The sequence below is a fragment of the Heterostelium album genome (assembly GCF_000004825.1).
Source record: "Heterostelium album PN500 unplaced genomic scaffold PPL_scaffold11, whole genome shotgun sequence".
Lineage (NCBI taxonomy): Eukaryota > Evosea > Eumycetozoa > Acytosteliales > Acytosteliaceae > Heterostelium > Heterostelium album.
In genome coordinates, this window is record NW_008805073.1 from 1,170,727 (window position 1) to 1,193,999 (window position 23,273).

The 23,273-nt window shown below is 31.4% G+C and overlaps 11 protein-coding genes across 11 annotated transcripts; 6 read left to right on the top strand and 5 right to left on the bottom strand.

Moving 5' to 3' along the window:
• Window positions 1-190: 190 nt before the first annotated feature.
• On the top strand, window positions 191-1,049 carry PPL_09838 (SAM-dependent methyltransferase; the record flags this gene model as incomplete). The annotated part of the gene is made up of 3 exons (XM_020580627.1): window positions 191-316; window positions 383-612; window positions 671-1,049. 3 exons carry the CDS (start codon window positions 191-193, stop codon window positions 1,047-1,049), a joined length of 735 nt encoding a protein of 244 aa, XP_020429214.1.
• A 365-nt stretch (window positions 1,050-1,414) lies between these two features.
• Window positions 1,415-2,542, top strand: etfa (electron transfer flavoprotein subunit alpha/FixB family protein; the record flags this gene model as incomplete). Its single annotated transcript, XM_020580628.1, has 2 exons — window positions 1,415-1,438; window positions 1,523-2,542. The coding sequence occupies 2 exons, from the start codon at window positions 1,415-1,417 to the stop codon at window positions 2,540-2,542; spliced, it is 1,044 nt and encodes a 347-aa protein (XP_020429215.1).
• Window positions 2,543-2,607: 65 nt separating this feature from the next.
• On the bottom strand, window positions 2,608-4,841 carry AAC1 (uncharacterized protein; the record flags this gene model as incomplete). Its single annotated transcript, XM_020580629.1, has 4 exons — window positions 2,608-2,649; window positions 2,790-4,024; window positions 4,152-4,176; window positions 4,590-4,841. The coding sequence occupies 4 exons, from the start codon at window positions 4,839-4,841 to the stop codon at window positions 2,608-2,610; spliced, it is 1,554 nt and encodes a 517-aa protein (XP_020429216.1).
• Window positions 4,842-5,819: 978 nt separating this feature from the next.
• PPL_09841 (uncharacterized protein) lies at window positions 5,820-7,823 on the top strand (the record flags this gene model as incomplete). The annotated part of the gene is made up of 1 exon (XM_020580630.1): window positions 5,820-7,823. The coding sequence occupies one exon, from the start codon at window positions 5,820-5,822 to the stop codon at window positions 7,821-7,823; it is 2,004 nt and encodes a 667-aa protein (XP_020429217.1).
• A 131-nt stretch (window positions 7,824-7,954) lies between these two features.
• mgp4 (RhoGAP domain-containing protein) lies at window positions 7,955-10,562 on the bottom strand (the record flags this gene model as incomplete). The annotated part of the gene is made up of 3 exons (XM_020580631.1): window positions 7,955-9,916; window positions 9,981-10,280; window positions 10,524-10,562. The coding sequence occupies 3 exons, from the start codon at window positions 10,560-10,562 to the stop codon at window positions 7,955-7,957; spliced, it is 2,301 nt and encodes a 766-aa protein (XP_020429218.1).
• Window positions 10,563-11,227: 665 nt separating this feature from the next.
• On the bottom strand, window positions 11,228-11,788 carry PPL_09843 (uncharacterized protein; the record flags this gene model as incomplete). The annotated part of the gene is made up of 1 exon (XM_020580632.1): window positions 11,228-11,788. One exon carries the CDS (start codon window positions 11,786-11,788, stop codon window positions 11,228-11,230), a length of 561 nt encoding a protein of 186 aa, XP_020429219.1.
• A 304-nt stretch (window positions 11,789-12,092) lies between these two features.
• On the top strand, window positions 12,093-14,599 carry PPL_09844 (uncharacterized protein; the record flags this gene model as incomplete). Its single annotated transcript, XM_020580633.1, has 4 exons — window positions 12,093-12,445; window positions 12,569-13,485; window positions 13,874-13,916; window positions 14,560-14,599. 4 exons carry the CDS (start codon window positions 12,093-12,095, stop codon window positions 14,597-14,599), a joined length of 1,353 nt encoding a protein of 450 aa, XP_020429220.1.
• Window positions 14,600-14,648: 49 nt separating this feature from the next.
• PPL_09845 (uncharacterized protein) lies at window positions 14,649-15,938 on the top strand (the record flags this gene model as incomplete). The annotated part of the gene is made up of 1 exon (XM_020580634.1): window positions 14,649-15,938. The coding sequence occupies one exon, from the start codon at window positions 14,649-14,651 to the stop codon at window positions 15,936-15,938; it is 1,290 nt and encodes a 429-aa protein (XP_020429221.1).
• Window positions 15,939-16,441: 503 nt separating this feature from the next.
• On the bottom strand, window positions 16,442-17,134 carry PPL_09846 (uncharacterized protein; the record flags this gene model as incomplete). The annotated part of the gene is made up of 2 exons (XM_020580635.1): window positions 16,442-16,450; window positions 16,808-17,134. The coding sequence occupies 2 exons, from the start codon at window positions 17,132-17,134 to the stop codon at window positions 16,442-16,444; spliced, it is 336 nt and encodes a 111-aa protein (XP_020429222.1).
• Window positions 17,135-17,267: 133 nt separating this feature from the next.
• ankrd39 (ankyrin repeat domain-containing protein) lies at window positions 17,268-17,942 on the bottom strand (the record flags this gene model as incomplete). Its single annotated transcript, XM_020580636.1, has 2 exons — window positions 17,268-17,462; window positions 17,571-17,942. The coding sequence occupies 2 exons, from the start codon at window positions 17,940-17,942 to the stop codon at window positions 17,268-17,270; spliced, it is 567 nt and encodes a 188-aa protein (XP_020429223.1).
• A 660-nt stretch (window positions 17,943-18,602) lies between these two features.
• On the top strand, window positions 18,603-22,590 carry mkkA (protein serine/threonine kinase; the record flags this gene model as incomplete). Its single annotated transcript, XM_020580637.1, has 5 exons — window positions 18,603-18,617; window positions 18,735-20,234; window positions 20,307-20,983; window positions 21,140-21,415; window positions 21,483-22,590. The coding sequence occupies 5 exons, from the start codon at window positions 18,603-18,605 to the stop codon at window positions 22,588-22,590; spliced, it is 3,576 nt and encodes a 1,191-aa protein (XP_020429224.1).
• Between the last annotated feature and the right edge of the window lie 683 nt (window positions 22,591-23,273).

Below are 23,273 nucleotides of genomic sequence, written 5' to 3' on the forward strand. Positions count from 1 at the left end.
GGTTATTATTATTTCTTAATTTTTTTTTTTTTTTTTTTCAAGATTAGTTTTTTTTTTTTTTTCGGTTATTTTTTTTTATTAATGTCATCTAATTAATAATTGGACTGATCATTTCTATTTATAAAAACATAGTCTTATAGTAATAGTAGTTGTTTTGTATTAATACAGAATAATAGTAAGTTGATTTGTAATGCAAAAAGAAAATAATAACAACAATAATCAGGAAGTAGTCACTACCAAGGATATGGATTATGAAAACGAGCAGTATTCGTGGATACCGTTTTTAGATGAAGACGATCCTCTTCCAGGTCAATGTGTAGGTTTTTTTTTCGAAATCGTAGATAGATAGAATTACATTATTTATAATTATAATTATTCATAGTGTCCATATGCAACAACATCACCTGTTACCATTGAAAGATCTCTCATCATGATAAACTGTGATAAGGACGATATATTATTGGATGTTGGATGTGGTGATGGACGTATTGCCATCTATGCAGCCAAACACTATGGAATAAAGTCAATAGGTATCGATGTAAATCCAGATCTTATCGAAAAAGCCAATTCCGATGCCAAAGAAGCAGATGTTTCACATTTAGTTTTATTCAAGTATGTGATTAATCATTTGCATACAAAATTATTTATTAATTAATTCTATTCTTTTTAGAGTTCAAAGTTTTGCAGAGGAATCATTTGATTTCAAATTATCAACGATCGACAAAGAGTTTGCCAAAGATTGTAAACATATTTATCCAACTATTATTACATGTTATCTAATTCCTAAAGCATTGAAAATAATTGAACCACGCATAAAAGATCTTGTTAGACACAATTGTTTGGAATCAACAACATCACAGTCAGAGATACTGACAAACACACGTCCAATTACAGCACACAAAGATATCAGAGTAGCACTTTTCGTTTTCGAAATGGAGAGATGGAAGACAGTCGATAAAGATGATAAATTCAAGATATTTACCTATTCTAAAGTATCGATCGATGTCATTCCAACTTTTGTCAATACTGAAAATCCATATATAATGTAATACCCCAACAACCAACAGCAACATCAACAATCTTTATAAGGAAAATAATAACAAAAAAAGAGAAATTATTAAATATATTAATAATTCTTTTTTCATTTCATTTTTTCCATCCACTTAAGTACAATTCGATTATTAATCTTTTAAATAAATAATTAATAGACTCTTTGTGCTTTTCTCTCTCTTTAATATTGAATGATTAAAAATTGTTTTTTTTTTTTTTTTTATTTTTTTATTTTTATTTTTATTTTTATTTTTTTGATGATCACTGATTTCCCATTAATAAGTTTAATCAGTGTTAATATATTCGATTTTGGTTGATTTTGTCATCTGATATTCTTATTAATATTATATATTTATTAAAAAAAATGTTTAGATTTGTAAATAAATTAGTATGTAATAAGTTTATAGAACGTTATCAATAATCATCGATGAATAGTCTTTTTGTTAACATAGTTATCATCATTATCTTATAGAATCATATCAATTCATCATTATTAATTAATAATGGTATTAGATATTATAGCAGTAAATGTTTGGTTGTTGCTGAACACGATAATAAAGATTTATTGTCATCGACATTGAATACCATTACAGCGGCAAACAAATTGGGATCGGATGTATTGTTGTTGGTTGCAGGTAACAATTGTAAATCAGTGGTAGACAAGGCAACAAAGATCAAGGGTGTCAAGACTGTTTTCCATGCTGACCATCCACTACTCGAACACGGTCTCGCCGAGACATTGTCACCAGTGGTTGTCGGTCTCAAGGAACGTCAGCAACTCACTCACATCTTCACACCGGCCACCAACTTTGGTAAGAATTTCATTCCACGTGTCGCTGCACTCTTGGACGTCGGTGCAGTCTCTGACATCACCTCTATCAAATCGGACGATACTTTTACGCACCCAATCTACGCCGGTAACGCTATCGCCACCGTAAAGTCAGAGGATGCCGTCAAGATTGGAACCATCCGTACTACAGCATTTGAAAAGGCACCGGTCGAAGGTGGATCCGCTGCCGTAGAACAACTCGATTGGATCGCACCACTCGTCGACCAAGCTGCCAGCTCCACCAATATCAAATGGGAGGGTTCCCAAGTGATAAAGTCGGAGCGTCCAGAGTTGACCGGTGCTCGTGTCGTCGTTTCAGGTGGTCGTGGTATGAAGAGCGGTGAGAATTTCAAGATGTTGGAAGAGTTGGCCGATACCATGGGTGGTGCTGTCGGTGCATCGAGAGCCGCCGTCGACAGTGGATTCGTATCGAACGATCTCCAAGTCGGTCAAACCGGTAAGGTCGTCGCACCAGAACTCTATATAGCTGTCGGTATCAGTGGTGCCATTCAACATCTTGCAGGTATGAAAGACAGTAAAGTTATCGTTGCCATCAACAAGGATGCTGAAGCTCCAATTTTCCAAGTTGCCGACGTAGGTTTAGTTGGTGATCTATTTAAAGTTGTACCAGAATTAACAGAAGCAATTAAAAAGGCAAAGTAAATTAAAAATTAATTTATAATATAAAAGATAATATTTCACACAAGAAAAATAAACAAAACAACTATTTAAATACAAACAAACCAATCAAGATAATATTCATTTGGAAACTAAAAAAATATTTATATAAAAGATAAATTTATTTTATTAATTTAATTGGATATCTAGATATGTAACAACCAATAGCAATAGATGCAACTAATACTATTACAATAGGATTAGTTAAAAAAAAAAAAAATTTTTTTTTTACAGAATTGTTATTGTTGTTGTTGTTGTTGTTGTTCAGAGTTGTTGTTGTTAATTTTTCAAAAGTTATTGCTGGTTTTGGATTTGAAGAATTACCATCTTCAATTTTAAATTGTTCAAATCTATTTTTATAGGTTGCATGTAATGCAAATGATGGTTGACGACCGAATCCATTACCAATCAAATTGATATATCGAAGTGAATTATTGTTAACAAGTGACTGTTGGAAACTATCGGCACACTCTACACCAAATTCATTACATGATAGATCGATCGATGTTAGTGTATGATTTACTGCTAGACCACATGCAATTTCATGGCCAATGTTGGTTGATAATGAATTTTGGTAGAGATCAAGTGATGTCAATGTAGTATTCTTTGAGAGTACTTGGAAAATGACATTTTCTTCCAAAACTTTAATTTGATTTTTTCTTAGATTAAGAGTCTTTAATGTATTGTTATAAAGAAGAGCATTCAATATCGGTGATGTTCCACTGGTTCCAAGTATATTTCCACCTAGATTAAGTGAAATCAATGATTTGTTTGTGAGAAGATAGGCACCTAGGATTGCACCTTGTATTGATTCAATGGAATTGAGTGATAGATCCATTGATGTCAATGTCTTATTGAATAGCAGTGCTCTCATAATATCAGTGACATCACTATCGATAAAAGCATAGGAGAGATTTAGAGTTGTTATCTTTTGATTCTGTTCAATCATTCTTTGTAGTCCAGCTTTTGATTCAGAGCTTCTAATCTTTGTGTAGCTTAAATTCAGTGTTTGGATATTTGGATGTTCAACTACAGAATCAAATACACACTGTCCAAATCTACCAAATTCATTTACCATGAGATTTAGGTGTTCTAGTTTGGGTGAGTTTTGTATATATTGTCCTAGTTGTTGACCATCTATATTTCCAACCATTGCCAATGATATCTTTTTGATTTGTTTGTTCATTTCAAGTGATGATATTATTTGTCTGAGTGAACCTTCACCAAATCTGTTGGTATCTAAAATCAGTGATTCAAGTCCAGTGTTTCGTTCGATCATTTTTGATAGTTCCATAGCTCCAACCTCTCCAATTCCATTTTCATTCAGATTGAGATGTTGTAATGTATTATTGTCATTGGCAAGTACATGAGCAATCTCTCCAACACCGTCCATCATTAAATTGAATGACAAATTCAATGATCGTAGTGACTTGTTATCTCGTATCAACAGCGCCAATTCACTTGCCCCTTTTTGTTTCAAACAATTATTTTCCAAATTTAAATATTCAATCGTTCCATTCGCACCAATGATATAAGATAGTAGTGGAATAATATCAGCTCCAAGACGGTTGTGTCCAATATCAAATTTAACTACATTCTTTGGAATCCTTGGAATCATTCTTTTCAACAAACAAAATTTGTTGCCATCACCATGTTGTAGAGAACTAAAATCCAATGACCGCAAATTGCTTGACAGTAACATAGTCTGAGTGAAAAATTTGAGGACATTATTATTGATCGAATCAAAAGTAAAGGTCAATTCAGAGATAGAGTTGTTCTCGGTTGGAATGACTGTCTTTGAAAGTGAGTGGTTCTGTAAATAGGCTGGCAGTAACCAAGAGTCAGTAAAAGAATAATCAATACCACTAAATCGGAGTGGTACACCTGTAACACCTGTCGTTTTCAATCGATTCAGTTGTACAAACGATCGGTTGTTAATCACCTTAATGCATGGATACATTAGGAATGGTATAACAGAGTTTGACCAAGATTTGCATACCAGTGATAGTCTTAGGATCGATTGTAGATTTACCAACTTGTCAGAAAATACAGGACATCTATCAGGTAAATAATGATACAATATAAAATTTAAAATATGACGCCAAATAACTGATGGAAGTTGTGGTGTTGTAGATGAATGTGTATATACATTTTTATTATAACCTTCATTCTCTAGAGATAATAATCTGAATTGTTTATGATTAGAGTTGTAAAGTTGATCTAAAATCTCTAAACTTCCCAATTCTGGTATCTTTACAATGTTATTCTTATTAGTAATAACCATTGTATTATTATTACTTTTATTTTGTAAAAAACATTTAATTTTATTTTTTACTGTTTGCATGATTATTTTTTTAATAATGGGCAGATAGAAATAAATAAGAATTTAAATTATAAGAAATAAATAAATCAATTATTATTATAAAAAATATATATACTTATAAATATATAATTAAATATAAACTATTACTTAAATTAAAAAATGTTTATGGATTTTTAAATTAATCAATTTGGAGGTTGGTTCATGACAATGCAAAGATGCAAAGATTTCAGTGGAAATCTTTAAGCAACCAACTTCATAGTTGAAATGATAGTGAGAGGTGTGTTGGACACTTTTAATTAAACGAAAGATATATATTGAAATAAAATGAATACTTTGATCTGAATTCTTTGTATTTGAATCATTTATTTGCAGTGGAAAAAAACAACATAAACAAGTGGTTCACCCTTATATTTTGAAAAAAAAAAAACAAAATTTTTTTTAAAGTTAATAAATTTCATTGAATTTTTTGTAAACAGCGCGCAACAAGAATTTTTTTATGATACTTCTTTTTTAGTTTAAATTATTTATTTGATTAATGGTTTCAATGATTACAAAGAAAAGAATTTAATAAATGAGAGAAATTATTTTCAAAGTTTATTGTAATAACCATGAATATTACCAAAATACTATTTTATTAACGTTAATAAAAACTAAACTATTTTTTTAATCTTTTACAAAAAAAAAAAAGAATAATTAAATCATATTTGTTATATCAAATCAAATTCATCCCTCAATTGACTGATTTACAAAACTAAAATTAAACTTTTATTTATTTTTTTTAAAAATGACCCTTGATAATTTTTGGTCGGGTCCAACACCACAAATGAGTCAAAACATTTCCTAACTTTTTAAGGTTTAATTTGATCAAACAATAAAAACAATATATTGTTTATTCTTTATATATTAACTATATATATTTATTATATATTTATATTTATAATGAATGGTAGTAATGATTGTATAAATAATAGTGGTAACACTATTATCAAATGCAAAAATCATACGATACCTATTGATCTCATTTGTTATGACTGTGTTTTGTTACTATGTTCACAATGTTCACCTCTTCATAGAAATCACCATTTCGATCATGTCAGAAACATTAAATCATCAATCTATCTCAATCAAAAAAATAATTATAATTTAAAAAGGTGCAATGATAATAGTAATACAACAACTAACAGCAGTAACACTGTTGATAATAATGATCAACAAAATCAAACATTAAATAATAGTATCAATAATAATAATAATAATAATAGTATAATAAATAATAATGAAACAATAGATTTTAATAATCCAATTAATAATAATTTACAAACATTGTGGGACTCTTTAAAGTCATCGGTTGAAACATTCAATGCATTGAAATTGGATGAGGAAGATGTTTCACAACACTTTAGAGATCTACATCAATATCTCATTACCCAGGAATATAAATATAAACAACAGATCACCAATGACATTGATTTTGTTCGTGAAAAGATAGAATCAGATATAAAACAATTCAAACCACTTGTTAACATTGTCAATACTGTTAAATATGATATATCTACCAATAATAATAATAATAATAATAATACTTTAATAAATAGTAATAGTAATAGTAATAACATAGATGAAGTAGACTGTACAACAACTGGTGATGAAGATCAAAATGATGATGGTGATATAACCTATAGTTACCAAACAGATGGTGTTATTGATTCTGTTGCTGCATGTTCTACACTCTCAGAGTTTATGTCTGCCAATAGTCAATCTTTGTTCTCTGTAGACAAAACAAAATTGGAAAATGTCAATGATGACTCAATTTTGGACTCTGTTTATAGATACTTGGATGGATATAGATTCGATGCTGTCACAGAGTTTGAGAAACATCTCAAACATTACTACAAGGTGGATATCAATCAAATACAGACCAACAAGATAAAACAAAACTTTGAAAAATCAATTCAAATCAAGAGAATCAATAAGGTTAAAACAGAACAAGAGAAAGAAGAAGAAGATGAAGATGGAGAACAACAACAGCAACAACAACAATTACTTAAAGATCAAACTATATCAAAGGTAAAAGTTAAAAAGATACCAGCTGCAATCAATAATCAACTATCAGAGAATAAGAAACAAGTTTATCTTGTTACCACCGATAAGAATGGACAGATAACCAAGTTGGATGTTAATAAGAACTACCAGGAGGAGCATTTACCGTTGCAATTCAATAATGTCAATACATTCAATTCAGTGGTTACTATTGGTGAGCATGTCTATGTGTTTGGTGGTGCCGAAGGCTCCAAGAAGCAATTCAAACGGTTCTCTGTAAAGACCAATATCATCGATTTGGAGGCAGACATGTCGAGAGTCGAAGGAGAGAGAATCTCTGCTTGTTATAATGGCAAGAATCACATCTACCTGTTGAACGGTAACAAAAAGTCACACGTGGAAATCAGTAGATACGACATCGAGACCAACAAATTCGATCGTTTTGCATTCTTGAACAACACTCACGAAGCAGTGCTACTCTCGTTCTTCTATCAAGATATGTTGTATAGCGTTTGTCGTGGTGCAACAAAGATCATTAGATTCAATCCAAACAATAAGCAACGTGATGACATCTCAGTGGATGGCGATCACATTGAAAATGGCTCTGCTTTCTGCACCGATGGCAAGGGTAATATCTATATACACTGTCTCACTGACCAACAGAGATTCGTCAGGTTCAACGTCATCGAGAGAAAAGTTGAAACACTCAATCACGCTATCAATATGGAGATCTTGTTCTACTTGTCGATGGTGTACGATCCCAATCACGATCTTATCTATCTTCTCGGAGGCAAAGAATATCAAAACTATATCTACTCTGTCAAGCACAACAGTTGGTATAATTTCTATAGCAAAGATGAATCAACAAGATATTGGTGTGGAACAGCAATTGTAACATTATAAATAAAAGATTTAAAGTATTTAAATAAATAAATAATTTGTTTTTTCTTTTTATTTGATATCATATTCTTTGTTTTAAAATTTAAATAAAATTTAAAGGTTATCATATTATACTCTGTTGACCATTTCAGATCTTATTGATATGGAACAGTTGGAGGTGGTGGCAAGTTGGAGAATATCGAAAACTTTCTTTCTCTGTTTTCTGACGATGATGGGGAAGTTATGTTTGTACTAGAGCTGGATGGTGATGTAGGTGTTGAATTGGATTTATCTGGTGAAGTAATAAGGAATGATCTTGGTGGAGGTGTAGGTGCTGCATTGATTGAACTTCCTGAGGGTGATAAACTAAGATTACTACCTCCAGATGATGACAAACTTATATTACTACCACTTCCACTGCTGCTATTGTTACTGATAGTACTCTGATTATTATTATTGAATAGATCCATTGAAATTGGTGCTCTTGAAAGTGTTCCATTACCTGATTTTGTTGATGGTCTTAATACACTCGGTTGAAGATGAGGATTTGGTGGTTGGTTACTGTTGTTGTTGTTGTTGGATGGGTATGATTGTGATTGTAAATCTTTAATTACAGAGGAATTATTTGAATGTGAAATTACTTGATGTTGTTGATGATGTGTTGGTTGATGATGATGATGACTTTGTTGAATAAAAGATGAATTGGTTGCACCTGGATATTGAAGATGATGAGCAAGTGAATTTGGTTTGAATATATTTTTGGCGTTCTCGGCGGTGACTCCTGGTGGAGCTGGCTTTGGTCTTGGTGGAAGTGGACGTGATCCAGCTTTTACACCTGTATTATTATCATCTCCGGGAGCAGCAACTGGAGCAAGTGGAGGTGGTCCTTCGTCATCAGAGTTACTCAGTACTTTTGGTTGGATAGTGGCAATATCGGAACTACCGAAATTCAAAGGACAAATATCGACCAGCGTCTGATTCGATTCAATCAAGAGTCTGATGAATGATTTCTCCTTCTCAATGTTGCTGAGGAAAAGCTCTGGGTTGTGACAACGTAGAAGTGATGGTGCGAAAACCATTGAAATATTATCGATATTCATCTTGCTGTACTCTACATTCTCGGGGAGTGTCAGTTCCTTGAGAAACTGTGAGATGTAGGCAACGATTCGTTGGTTGTGAGGTGGCAGTTGACGGAAGATCGCCACGATATCAGTGATACTCTCGCAGTTGACAGCGTCTTCGTAGAGATTGTCAGAGACGAGTGCATGAGGAATTTCACGTAGCCATGCTTTGAGGGTGGAGGTGATGGTATGTACATTGTTCTCGGTCACTGTGTAGTCACCTTCGTTCAGGCGACGCTTGATATTGGCAACGTCAGTGTTGTGTCCGGGAATACGAAAGATTCCTTCCGCTTTCATTCCACCGTGAATCTTTATAGAGTTGATGAGGAGCACTAGGATATAGGGAAGATTCAGCTCTGGATAGCGTTGCTTCTGTTTCTCCATCACCTCGGAAATTGGGATGCCAAAGACAGCGTTCGGATGGCTGGACGGTGTCTCGCGTTGACCGCCCGGAACATACGACGCCATGAGATCTTTGTGAGAAGTCGATTGTCCACCGCCGCTGCCGCCGCCACTTCCAATCTTTAATGCAGCCATTGTTGTTCGCCAGCCTTTCTTTTTCTTTTCACACGGTTCAAATGCAAAGTCTGGCCAAGGTTGGTTCAGTGATTTATTAAAGTTGACGAATGCCATGATATCTTTCTTGGTATCGATACCGTTGATTGTTTCTTCCGACGACTTTATATGTGAGCTTAGCTTTGCCGGTATGGTGTCACACTCGGTAATGAATTTCTTGAGATTAGTCTTCATTCTCTGCATACGGATAGTCTCGAGTCTCTGGAAATCCTGTTGAATCTTTGGCAGCTTATCATTGTGAAACGATGATTGATAGCGATTGGCAACCACAACCTGTTGTTTATATTCATCTTCGGCCTCCTTTATTTTCGATGCATCGCCACCATCCTCAAACAAAGAATCATATTTGGTCTTTGCATTTCTAAGTGAATCAAATACTTCTTTTCTTTCTTTTGCCAACATTTGTCCATCTGTAATATACTAATTAATTGTTAATAGAAAGTGTATTTATCTTATTATATTTCTTTTGAGCGGTACAACATACAGTTTTTTGTTCATTTTTTAAATCTTTCATAAATGATTTCAATGGAATATTAATGTCATCATTTATTTTCTGTACTACTTGAAGTATATGATTTGAATATTGATTGGTACTATCTACAATAACAGAAAATGCTCCACTGATTCCACCCAATTTCTTTAAACTTGGTTGTGATTTACATAGCTTTTGAAGATTCTTGGCGTATTCTTCTTCAATTTGAATACGCTTCTCTAGATATTTTCTAATGATATTGGTATCTTCAAATCCTTTTTCAACTTCTTCTGCAATAATTTCTACTTCATTCTAACAATCAATTTAGATTAAAAAAAATATATTTTTTTTTTTGTTTTTTTTTTAGTGAAGAGTTAGTTGAGTGTCTTTTTGACTATGAATATATTTAGTATGTTGATGTGAACTATTCTTCATTGTTGTTATATTTGAATTAATTCAAACAATTCTGTGTTTTGTTTTGTTTTGTTTTGTTTTGTTTTGTTTTGTTTTGTTTTGTTTTGTTTTACTTTTGTGTGTTTTTCTTTGTTTACTTACATTTAATGGAAGTTTTGCAGATCCTATAAGATTAGCCATTTGTACAATTATAAAATATCAGAAAAAAACTAAAAAAGATATAAAAATATAAAACAATAAAACTTTAATACAATATCATAAATAAATAAATATTTTTAATTGAATATATTCAAAACAGTTTGATAATTCTTTTTTTATTTACACAAACTAATGATTGATTTACTAGAAGAAGAAGTGGTTGGTTATAATATTATTATTAAATTAGAAAACTACTACAACATATTTGAAATTGACAAGAATAACAACAATTGGTAGACAGATGTAAACCAATAATCTTAGATATTCAACCTCCTAATAATTAGAAAACATAAAAAAATTTGAAAAATGATCAATAATTAATTTTATTAAAACAAAACTTTTTGAAACCCACATTTGTGCCTCCAAAAAGCCAAAAAACACCTTTTTTTTTTTTTTGTCGGATTTACCACTTGATTATTGCAAAGGTGGTTTACCATTTTTTGTTTTTTCCCAAACTTATCTTTTTTTGTTACACAATTACAAACTGACTCTTTTTTTAAAATAACAATACAATGTAATAATCATAGGTTGTTTGTTGTTTAGATAATTATTTATAATAAAAGAGATCAAATAAGATTTGGCTATCTACTCTCTTTTTTTTTTTTTTTATACAAAAGAACGTTTTATTATTTTTACAGATTAATTTTTTATGAAGGCATAACTCTTTTTACTTTTACTATTCTAAAGGTTGAAGTCCCATCAGCCAGACACTTGTTGAAAAGTGGTAGTCCTCCACCAGCTTTGTTACCCAGTCCCATTGAGAGTGCACCGTCTTCAACTTTCATTTGTATTTTCTTTAGTTGTTCTATTAGATCTTTTGGACATGTGAATTCCACTACTGTCGATGGTTCAGTGTCCGTCCATTTCTTACCGGATAGATACTTGTTGGCGTAGGCTCGACCTACCTCGCCTTCGATGATCGCTTGATACGGCTGAGTGTCAGGCAGTAGTTTGTGTTCCACCAAGTAACGTACCTCTAAATCACCCATCGGTCTGTATACATTGGTACAGCCGTCGGGTGCCACAGAGCTAGGTGCTTCCAACCAAGCAGAAGTCGATCCCCTATGCGTAATATTAAATAGCTTTCCCGATTCCAAAAGTTCCTTCTCGTGAGTAAAGAGAAATTTACTGAGCTTTCCCATTGGCTCTGCTCTTGCCAATGCTTTTTCAAAAGATTTTTGATTTTCTATTCTACATTTATCTTCCATTTTATTTTCCTATTCCATTATTTATGTATCACTTTTACGTTGCATATTAATAGTACTAGTAATATTTTTTTTGACGAAAAAATTGAGAAAAAAAAAATAATGATCAAAAAATTTCCAAAATTTAAAGATACATGTTAAAAATCATTATCACTTATTAAGATTCTAAAAGATGTATAAACCTTATTCTAAAATATTTCCAATGATACTTATAGAAACAAAAGACCTACTATGTAGAAACTAGTTTATTTTTTTTATATTTATTTTTTTATAATTTTTTTTTTATATTTAATAATAGTATTGTTAAATGAATAAAGATATTTATAATAGAGTATTTAACAATCAATTTTTAAAAGATACAATATTTAGAAATATTAGATGGATCTTCCAAGAATTCGAAGGTTGTTATTTGGATAGTCAGTTATTTTCATGGAGAGAGCTAGAGAAAAGACCTGATATAGCAATACAATACAACTATTTCGATGTTGTTAAACGTTATTTCTCAGAGTTAAAGTTATCAACTAGAAAATATGAAGTGTCTGATACAAGATTACTGATAAACACTGCAATCTATGCATTAAAGAATGATCAACTAGATGTTTTAAAGTTCTTGGTCGGTGAGAATGGAGCTCCAAATGGCAGTCACATTAATTATAGCTTGTATTTTTCTGGTGTGGATGTTTTTCAATTAATATGCAAAGCTTAAGTTGGTCCAAATGAAGAGGATTGGTTAAGACGTAGAGATACTTTTGATTATCTATTATCATTCTATAATAATAATAGTGATCGTGATGATTTGGAGGACATTACGAAAATACCTGCTTTGATTGCTTCTCCCTTGAGTGGATCACTAGAGTTGTGTAAATGGGCAGCCAACACATTCAAAGAAGCAAAAAAACTGGTGACGATGGATAGTGATCGTAATCCACACGATGAGATCTACGAGAATGCTGCCAAGAGTGGAAAGTTAGAGATTCTTCAATGGTCATTTGAAATGTATCACAGGGAACTTGGTAGAAAAAGTCATATTTGGCGATCAGCATGCATAGGCAACAATATTGATATGCTCAATTTTATGTTCCTACAACCACAGATTAACAGATTGTTCAATGTTTATGATCTCATTGACGAAGCTGTCAAATCAAAGCAAGTAACCATAGAAGTACTCGAATGGTTATTCTCACACAATGCTAACTACAACACTGAACAGTTACTTGAGAATGCAATTCAACGTGGAAGTGTAGAAGTTATCAAATGTCTTTATAAACATTTAGGTAATAATGACAATAATAATGAAAATGATAGCAATAATCAATTCAATTTAATAGCTATTGAATGGTTCTTAAAGAATTGTAAAGATAGAGAATTAAAAGTATTTGAACTAGCCATTTCAAATAATAGTCTGGCAATCATTCAATGGGTACATCAATATTCATCGGTAGAAGGAGAGACAAATTGTTTAGACATTGCAGTCAAGAATCGATATTTCAATCTATTGGCCTGGTTTACAAGAAATGAACGTAGAGAGTGTTACTCGAAATCAGTACTTGAACAAGTCTATATTAAAAATCAAATGGAAGAATTTGAATGGCTTCACGAGAATCGTACTGAACGATGCGATCCTGTTCGCTTCAAGAAACTATACTTTAGATACCCATGGACTATATCTAATAATATTAAAAATATCTATAGATCATATAGTATTAAATAAATAGTGATTAATGTTATTTGTAACTAAAAATTCCAATAAAAAAAAAAATAAACAAATATGATATGAATGAGGTACGTTTAGTTTGTTATTTCAAATTTTAATAGTAATTTTAGTGATTTCATAATTTTTATATATTAAATAAAACAAAAACCCATTTCGAATCAAATTTTTATTGTTAAAATTTGATATTTGATCATTTTGTATGGTTTACCTTGTTTTCAATCAGTGATCATCCAGTGATGAAAGAAAAAAATATAATTACAGAAATTTCTATTTTTAACTTTTTTTGATTATCACCAATGTCTTTAATATTTATATTCTATGGTTTATCAACTACTAAATTTGGTGAGACAGCAGCAATTGTTTAACATTTTTAGCCTTTGATCTGAAAAAGTTACCTGTATTTGGCCACTTTTTAATGTGAGCAAAAACATTTTCTATTATGATTACTACATACTTGAATCTATTTTCTTCTTCTTTTAAGATATCCTCTTCTGGATCCTTTCTATTTTCCCTGTCAATAACTATAAATTTTTGTATAAATGATGTGCAATCGTCCACAATTGTTCAGGTGATAATCTACTACTTTCAACACCACCTTTATCTAACTTTATATTAATATATTTAATTCTACATTATTATTATTTTTTTTATTATCTTTTAAGACATCACCATTTACAATCACGACACTGTTTGCTCCTTTTGTAGGAATGCCACATTTGAAGACCTGCTGAGTACTATTATCGTGAGAAGACACAATCTTGAGCGTTTGGGAAAGATAACAAGAATTAGGATCTTCACTATTATCAATGTCAATATTGTCTGACCATATTCTATTCTATACCGGCAACTCTCTGCAAATTAAGTGCCTTTAGTGACCAGCAGGTAGTTCAACACAACAGTTTAATCTTTTTTTTACCCATCCCACATTAATTTTCGACTTCCACCACAAAACAAAACTGGCTCCCAACAACTTTAACCTGCGCATAAATTTTAAAAAAAATGTAAAAATTAAAAATTGGTCTGGTTTATGTGATCAGAGTGGTTTTTTTTATTTTATTAGATTTATGGTAACAAGTAAAAGCCAGTTTTGTTTTGCATAAATTGATAACATAACAATATTAAATTGATATAGTATTTATTTAAAAAAAAATGAAAAGAAAACATGAACAAGATAGTATCAGTTCGAATGTTGAAGATAATGATGACCTCCTCCAACTTTCAATGACATTTGATCATTATAATTCTAATGATCAACAAACAATAGTTCTCCCAACAGGTGAACCCGTAACGAAAGAACAACTTTTATTGAAAGTCATCGATCTTCATCCAAACAAAGCAAATGCTTATTTCAAGTTGGCAGCAATTCTTAAAACTGAAAATCGATCATCTATCATTCTTTCATCAGGCCGATCAATGACACAACAACAACTATACTTATTAGCCATCGAGTGTGATCCAACCAATTCACGTTCATATCATAACCTTGCAAAGACACTTTCAAGTGGCGAATCAATCAAACTTAATGATGGACAATCAATGACAGAGCAACAACTATACTTGAAATCAATAGAATATGATCCAACGAATTCTGATTCATATTATAACCTTGCAATGACACTTTCAAGTGGTGAATCAATCACAGTTAATAATGGAAAATCAATGACAGAACAACAACTATACTTGAAATCAATAGAATGTGATCCAACAGATTCTGATTCATATAATAACCTTGCAACTACACTTTCAATTGGTGAATCAATCACACTTAATGATGGACAATCAATGACTGTACAACAACTATACTTGAAATCAATAGAATGTGATCCAAAAGATTCTGATTCATATTTTAACCTTGCAATGACACTTTCAAGTGGTGAATCAATCACACCTAATGATGGACAATCAATGACTGTACAACAACTATACTTGAAATCAATAGAATGTGATCCAACCAATTCAAATTCATATAATAACCTTGCAAATATACTTTCAAATGGTGAATCAATCACACTTAATAATGGACAATCAATGACAAGACAACAACTATACTTGAAATCAATCGAGTGTGATCCAACCAATTACCGTTCATATTATAACCTTGCAACTACACTTTCAATTGGTGAATCAATCACATTAAATAATTCACAATCAATGACTAAAAAACAACTATACTTAAAAGCAATAGAGTGTAATCCAACCGATTCCGGTTCATTTTTTCATCTTGGTGTTACACTATCCCAATATGAAACAATCAAACTCCAGAATGATGTTCGAATGACAAAACAACAAATATTAATGGAATCACTAAGATTAGGTCAACAACTAAGATCGGTTTACAGATTCATTGGATTAACACTTTTAAACAACAAAAAAAAAATTACACTTCCAAATGGTGGACAAATGACAAGAAGACAACTACTTCAAAAAGCAAGAGAATAAATAAAAATATAACTCTATTTCTTAAAAATATTTTATTCAATCAAAAATAAGAAGGCATTGGGAAGAATGATAGGTCGATTATTAAACCTTGAACTTGACCAAAGTGTTGTATCCAAATAAGTACAGGGTATGGGGGAGCAGTCCATTTACCTCAAGAAAAATACTTGAACATTGATCACCCAAGGAAAATACAGATCATCAAGTAGATCCTGATCATCATTATCTGTGTATCTACTCATTTTATGAAGAAAAAGATAATAATCAAGTTTTAACATAGGTTAGAAATAAAGAGAGAAACAATGGATCAAAAAAACAAAAAAAAATTAACCACAACTTTAATTCTGATTATTTTTTTTCTTATTATAAATCTTATCATATAATAATGAAGGATGGAATTTACTAACTTAATCAGATCTAAAAAGAAACTTATTGAATCGATACCTTAAGAGATAAAACAAAGAAAATAAGATATACGATCACTAACCGAGTCTATTGATATTAAATTAATAACACTATAAATATATATAGATGAAATCTTAATTTTAAAAATAGTCTTTGGTTAAATAAAATTTAATATTAAGATATTATACAATTTCAGAAACAATGGGGGGGGGGGAAAAATTATAAGATACAGTTTTCTGATAGGTGAAACAATTATTCAAACAAAAAAAAAAAAGAAATGGTTGATAATTATATTTGATTCTACCCACTATAGAGAATGCTGTTAAAACAAAAAAATATGGTAGAATGCATTGTTGATTTCCCCCCCATTGTTTCTGAAATTGTATAATATCTTTTGGGATATTCAATACGATATGTCGACCACACAACAGTTCTTTATGTTGTATATCGTTTCTTAAATATAATACACCATTTCTAATCCTTATCTTTGAATTCTTCTCAACCGGTCTAATAAATGCATTCTTATCCTCATCAGGGCAAGTATCTTCAACATAGCCTGAAAACTCTGCTTCCCATAACGAGTCAGTTGAGGAACCACCTTTTTCATTAAGAAGAACTGTCTTGAAATAGAAAATTTGATTATTCATCATATCAACTATATCTTGATGTCCTTCAAAGACCACTCTCCAGCATGATTCCATACAAGTTGGTTTAAAACAAGTTTCTTGGCGATCAGAAATAAACTCAGCAAGATCCACAAATGAGTAACAAATAAATATTCTTAAATTTCTCATCTGATAACAATTGTGAAAAACAAACTAATTCTTACTTTTATTTTTATCATATTTTCTTATAAATATGATATTGCAATGCTAATGATCTAATAAAGTATATTCATTCTGTCTTTTTTTATGTTGATGATATTCGTTATTTTGGTTTACAATCAATTGCTAAACGACCTCTATTATCTTTGATTTCAGTTGAACAACCATTCTTTATCAATAGATCTATGATATCTTTATGATTTTGTGAATATGCTTTGTGTAGTGCTGTCATTCCATCTGAATCTCTTTCATCAAGCATTGTACGATTACTACTTCTTTCAATTAATAGTTTACAACTCTATAGTAGTAGATGTAATGTATCAAATTGTTAGTTTCATAAACAAACGCGATATCCGTTTAAACCAAATGAATATTGAAAGTTCAAAACGAAATAAAACAACATTACCGTTAAACTACCACAATAAGCAGCTCTTTGTAGTGGTGTAGCATGGCCACTCTCTGTGTAGACCAAAGGCAAAGCACCATGCTCCAATAGTAACAAAGTTGCTTTGGCATCGTGATGTCTCACTGCATAGTGAAGTGGATAGTATCCAGAGGTGTCTGCAGTGTTGGCGAGTGCCGGATTCGCACGTAGTTGCGATGACAGCTTCTCAATGTTGTTGTTCACTACGGATCCCCAAACGCCACGCTCAAAAGAGAGTTCATCTAAAGTCTGTGAAGTTCCAGAGCTATCGGAATGATTACAAATGTGACCATCATCTTCATTGTGTCCATCATGATCATGATGGCTATGATTATGACTACATCTATGTGACATACCTATCAAATCAAATCAAAATTGATCGATAATTAACTAATTTTGATATAAAAAATAAAATTGATGTATTTTTTTTTTATTTCTATTTTTTTTTTACTTTTTTTTTTTTTGATCAAAATAAAAAAATAAAAATCCAATATCACAAACAATCTTTGTCCAAAACCAAAAAGAATCAAATCTTTTGAAAAAAAAAAAAAAAGTTTTTTAGTTTTAACTTTTATGATAATCGACACCATTGTTTTTGTGTTTTATTTACCCCTAATGTTTTGTTTCTTTTATAACTGATAAAATCAATAGTAGTGGTTTTTATTAAACATCAATCAATCAATCAATCATTCAGTAAATCAAAAAAAACATATAAACAATTATAATTGTTTGCATCAAAAAGAGAAAGAACTTTGAAAATTAGTTATTAATAAACTGATCAGAAATCATTCAAATCATTCGCGCAAACACACAACCAATTAAAATCATTAATTAAATGTTGTTTAATTATTTAGAAATTAATAATAGTTAGATATTATATAGTTTATATATTATATTTTATATATATAAACAAAAAAAAAAAAGAAAAGAAAAAAAATAAACAAAATTGTAATAATAGAAAAGTAAAAAAAATAATAAACTTATAATCATTCATATATAATATATTAAAAGAAAATGGCAGAACAAACGGTAAGTTAAAAGATTTATCAAAAGACGAAAAAATATATATTTTTATTTTTTTTGTCACTCAATCATGTGGCTTGAATCAAACTTACTGATCATATCATTTCATTTATGAAAAATTAGGTACGAATAAAATGTATATTGGGTGGTGATATTAGAATTATTAGAGTTAGTGTCAATGTGGAATATGAAGCGTTGTTGATGCAGTTGGAATCAGAGTTTGGACAATCAGTACAGGTCTATCAGTATGAAGATTACGAAGGTGATTTGATAACGGTACGTGGCAAGTCCGATCTGATGGAGGCAATCTATATATGTATTGAGTTGAAGAACAAACCGATTTCATTGCGATTCTTCTTGAAACCTACGAACGCCGCTTCCATCCGTGATCCACCATCGCCACCACAAATTGCCAACAGCAGCAGTAACAGTATCAACAACAGCAATGGAAGTATCAACAGCAGTAGTAACAGTATCAATAACAGCAATAATAACAGCAGCAATATAAATGGATTTCATTCATTACTTTCGAATATGTCAATTTCAACTTCACCAACTTCCACCACCACCACCACATCAATATCACCTACCAATTCCTTTTTAGTAAATAATAATATAAATAATAGTAATAGTAATTTAAATAACAGTAACAATAGTAATATAACACCAACTTCATCATCATCTTCACTTCCCATCCCAAGAAAGAGTTCAAATGCACCACCATTGAGAACACCTCCACCTTCACCTCCAGGTTCACCATTTATGTTTACATCAATGAGTAATGGAAATGGTTCAAATCCAAATTCAAATAATAACTCATTAAATAATAATAATAATAGTAATAGTAGTAATAATAATAATCGTGAAACTACACCACCATTAAGAACACCACCAGGATCACCTAAATATCCACCACCTCTTAGAACACCACCACCATCACCACCTTCATCACCACCCAACAATTCCTATCACATGTTAAGAAGACCAAGTATTGTAGGTGACAGTTTCATAGAGGATGGAGATAACGATCCAGATCATCCATTAGATTTTATTTCCAATCATTTTATGAGTCAATCTTATAGTAATGGTAGTGGTGGAAGTGGAAATGGAAGTAATAATAATAGTAATAATAGTAGTTTAAATAATAATCAAAATCAATTTTCAATATATAGTAATAATAATAATAATAGTAATAATAGTAATAATAGTAGTAATCATAATAATAATCATAATAATCATAATAATATAATAAATCCATTTAGAAAAGATAGTTTCGGTACAAAAAATTTACCAAGACCAACATCACCATTGGTAATGCAACATAATGGTAGTGGAGGAGGTTCCAACAACAATGGAAATGGTAGTAATAATAATAGTAATAATAATAATAATAGTCCAAATAGAGGTAGTACAGATCTATCAAAGTTTAATAATTTCCCAACACTGATTATCAATGAACACGAAGAACTCATCAATCTACAACCTATAAGATGGCAAAAAGGTCAACTACTTGGTAGAGGTGGATATGGTGCTGTCTATCTTGGTTTGAACACTGACAACGGTGAATTGGTTGCCGTAAAACAATTGGAATTAATGGACGCGATGGATTCAAAATATAAATCTGTAAGTTGTTAAAATTATTTCGATAACTTTATAAAGTTTACTAATTTTTTTTTAATATTATTTTATTTTTAGATGTTATTATCATTTAGTAAAGATATTGAAGTATTGAAATTATTGAAACATGAGAATATTGTTAGATATTTAGGTACTTGTTTGGATAGTACACATTTGAATGTATTTTTAGAGTATGTTCCAGGTGGATCGATCAGTGGACTGCTCAGCAAGTTTGGATCGTTCTCAGAGAATGTTATCAAGGTCTATACGAAGCAGATCTTGATGGGATTGCACTATCTTCACAAAAACAATATTATTCATCGTGATATCAAGGGTGCCAATATCCTGATCGATACAAAAGGCACTGTTAAACTCTCGGATTTCGGATGTTCAAAGATCTTCTCTGGCCTCGTCAGTCAATTCAAATCGATGCACGGAACACCCTATTGGATGGCACCGGAAGTCATCAAACAGACTGGACACGGTCGTTCTTCCGATATCTGGAGTCTTGGCTGTGTCATCATAGAGATGGCCACTGCACAACCGCCATGGTCCAACATCACAGAGTTGGCCGCCGTCATGTACCACATCGCATCGACCAACCAGATGCCACTAATGCCAAGCAACCTCTCGCCCGAAGCAATCGACTTTATATCACTCTGTTTCAAACGTGATCCAAAAGAGCGTCCCGACGCATCGACTCTCCTAAAGCATCCATTCCTTATAGATTCAGAAGTACTACATCCTTCTTCACAGTATGTAAATTATAGATAAACAAAATAACAAATCTTTTACATATAAAAATATACACGAGTATATTTATTTCTAAAGAAATAGAATATTTTACTAACCTTTATTGGTTATTTCAATAATAAATTAAATCCATATATCCAAAACAAAAAAAAAAAAAGTGAATTATCAATTCTTATGCCATCAGCACCAAGATATAGATTCTCATCACATATAAATACTCCTACGACTACGATATCCTCTCTACCAAGAGCATTAATGATTCACATTTTTACATTTATACCTCCAACTTCAAATGGAAACTTGCTATCTGTTTGCAAACTATGGAAGAACATCGTTGACGACGACGAACTCTGGATTAAATATTGTTTTAACAGAGGTATTAATAAGATTTCAAAAGATTTAACTTGGAAATCAAATTATATCCATATTAAAAAGTAAGTTTAAATTAATTTGTTAGTAATTAAAAGTTAATTAACATAAACTTATTATTATTATTAATAGTAAACAAAAACAATGGTTTGAATCAAAATTGATTCAAAATACATTGAAAGGACACTCAAAGAGTGTTTATTGTGTCCGATTAGTAAGTGACACTGTGTTGGTGAGTGGTGGTGACGATAAGAAACTCAAGGTATGGGATACGAAAAAATCAAAGCCATTTTCACTCAAAGGACATAGTGGTGCTGTCAAAGCAGTAGATTTTCAAGGTAATGATTTGCAGAGAATCATCACAGGTTCGAGTGATTTCACAGCGAAAATTTGGAATACCAAAACAAAGAAAGCAATTCGTACCTATACCGGACATAAAGATGCTGTTACCTCTATCAACTATCTCGGAGATGTCGAGGGTAAAATACTCAGTAGCTCGCTGGACTCCACCCTTCAAATTTGGGATGCCGAAACGGGATCGACACTCTCCACCATGTCCGGTCACACCAAAGGCATCTATTGTGTGAGATACGATCGTGAACACAGTTCAAACACAGTGGTGAGTGTATCTGCCGATTGGACAGCACGTGTCTTTGACACCAGAACATCGCAATGCGTTCGAACTTTCCAAGGACATGAAGACGATGTCACATGTGTCAGCGTGGTGGGCGGTGAAGCAGTGAGTGGATCTGGCGATGGCACCATCCGTCTCTGGGATATCGGTAGTGGTAAAACAATCTCTACATTCGTGCCACAGGAGATTCAACAGAAACTCTGGGTATGGTGTGTGCAATACGATCGATACAAAATAGTTTCCTCTGGTAAGGGCGGTGTAATTCGTGTGTGGGATCCATACAACACTGAACAATGCAGAACGTTTGGTGGACATCACGAAACTATATTCTCACTACATTTCCGTGATAACAAGTTGGTGACATCCTCCAAAGACAAGTTGGTAAAGATTTGGACATTGGAAGATCAATCCAATTCATCGTCACCAATGTCATCGTCCAATGGAATAACGCATTCCAATTCTTTGTCATCCTCTGGATTGATACAAGCTCCACCACCTTCGCCACCATCTCAACATAGCAACTCTCATCATCACAGCAGCAGTCCATTTTCAATACTCTCTCGAACATCATCTTCATCAAAGTTGACAAACGAAAAATCAAACTAAAATTTTAAATTGTAACTTGGTTATAATAATAATCAAAATGACACTACTACTGTAACACCAAAAATATAATATATAAATATAATATTATTTAATTATAATAAATTATATAACAACAACAACAACTTACCCATTATTATTTTAATTATTATAAAATTAATAATTTATAACAAAGTTTGTAAACTAAAGTTACTTTACAAAATTAATTTATAATCTCTTTATTTTCAAATTCATCACATCATAACACAATTTGATAGAGATTAGATACAATTCTTGTTACTCCAAAAACTATCGCGAATTCACAATGAACAGATATACTTTTTGTCTATCTGTTATTTTAACAAGTAAATTTAAATTATAAAAAATCTATCCAATCCTTTTTTGTTTGTATATTTTAAAAATCAAAGAACTTGACAACTGCAGATGTTATTACAATTTAAAATTAAAATGGATCAATATTAAAATATTTTTTTTAAAGATATTGTATTTTAAATCCATTTTGTATTAAGTTGTAAAGTGAGATTAAAGACAGTTTTAATTTCAATCAATCAAATAAAAAAAAGTAACATCTCGGTATATAAAGAGAGTCATACACGCTCAATTAATTTAACCTCTTTTTTAACAATGTTCTCATTTTTTTAGAATAAAAAAATTTATTGATCAATTGAATTTGAATCAAAAGATTG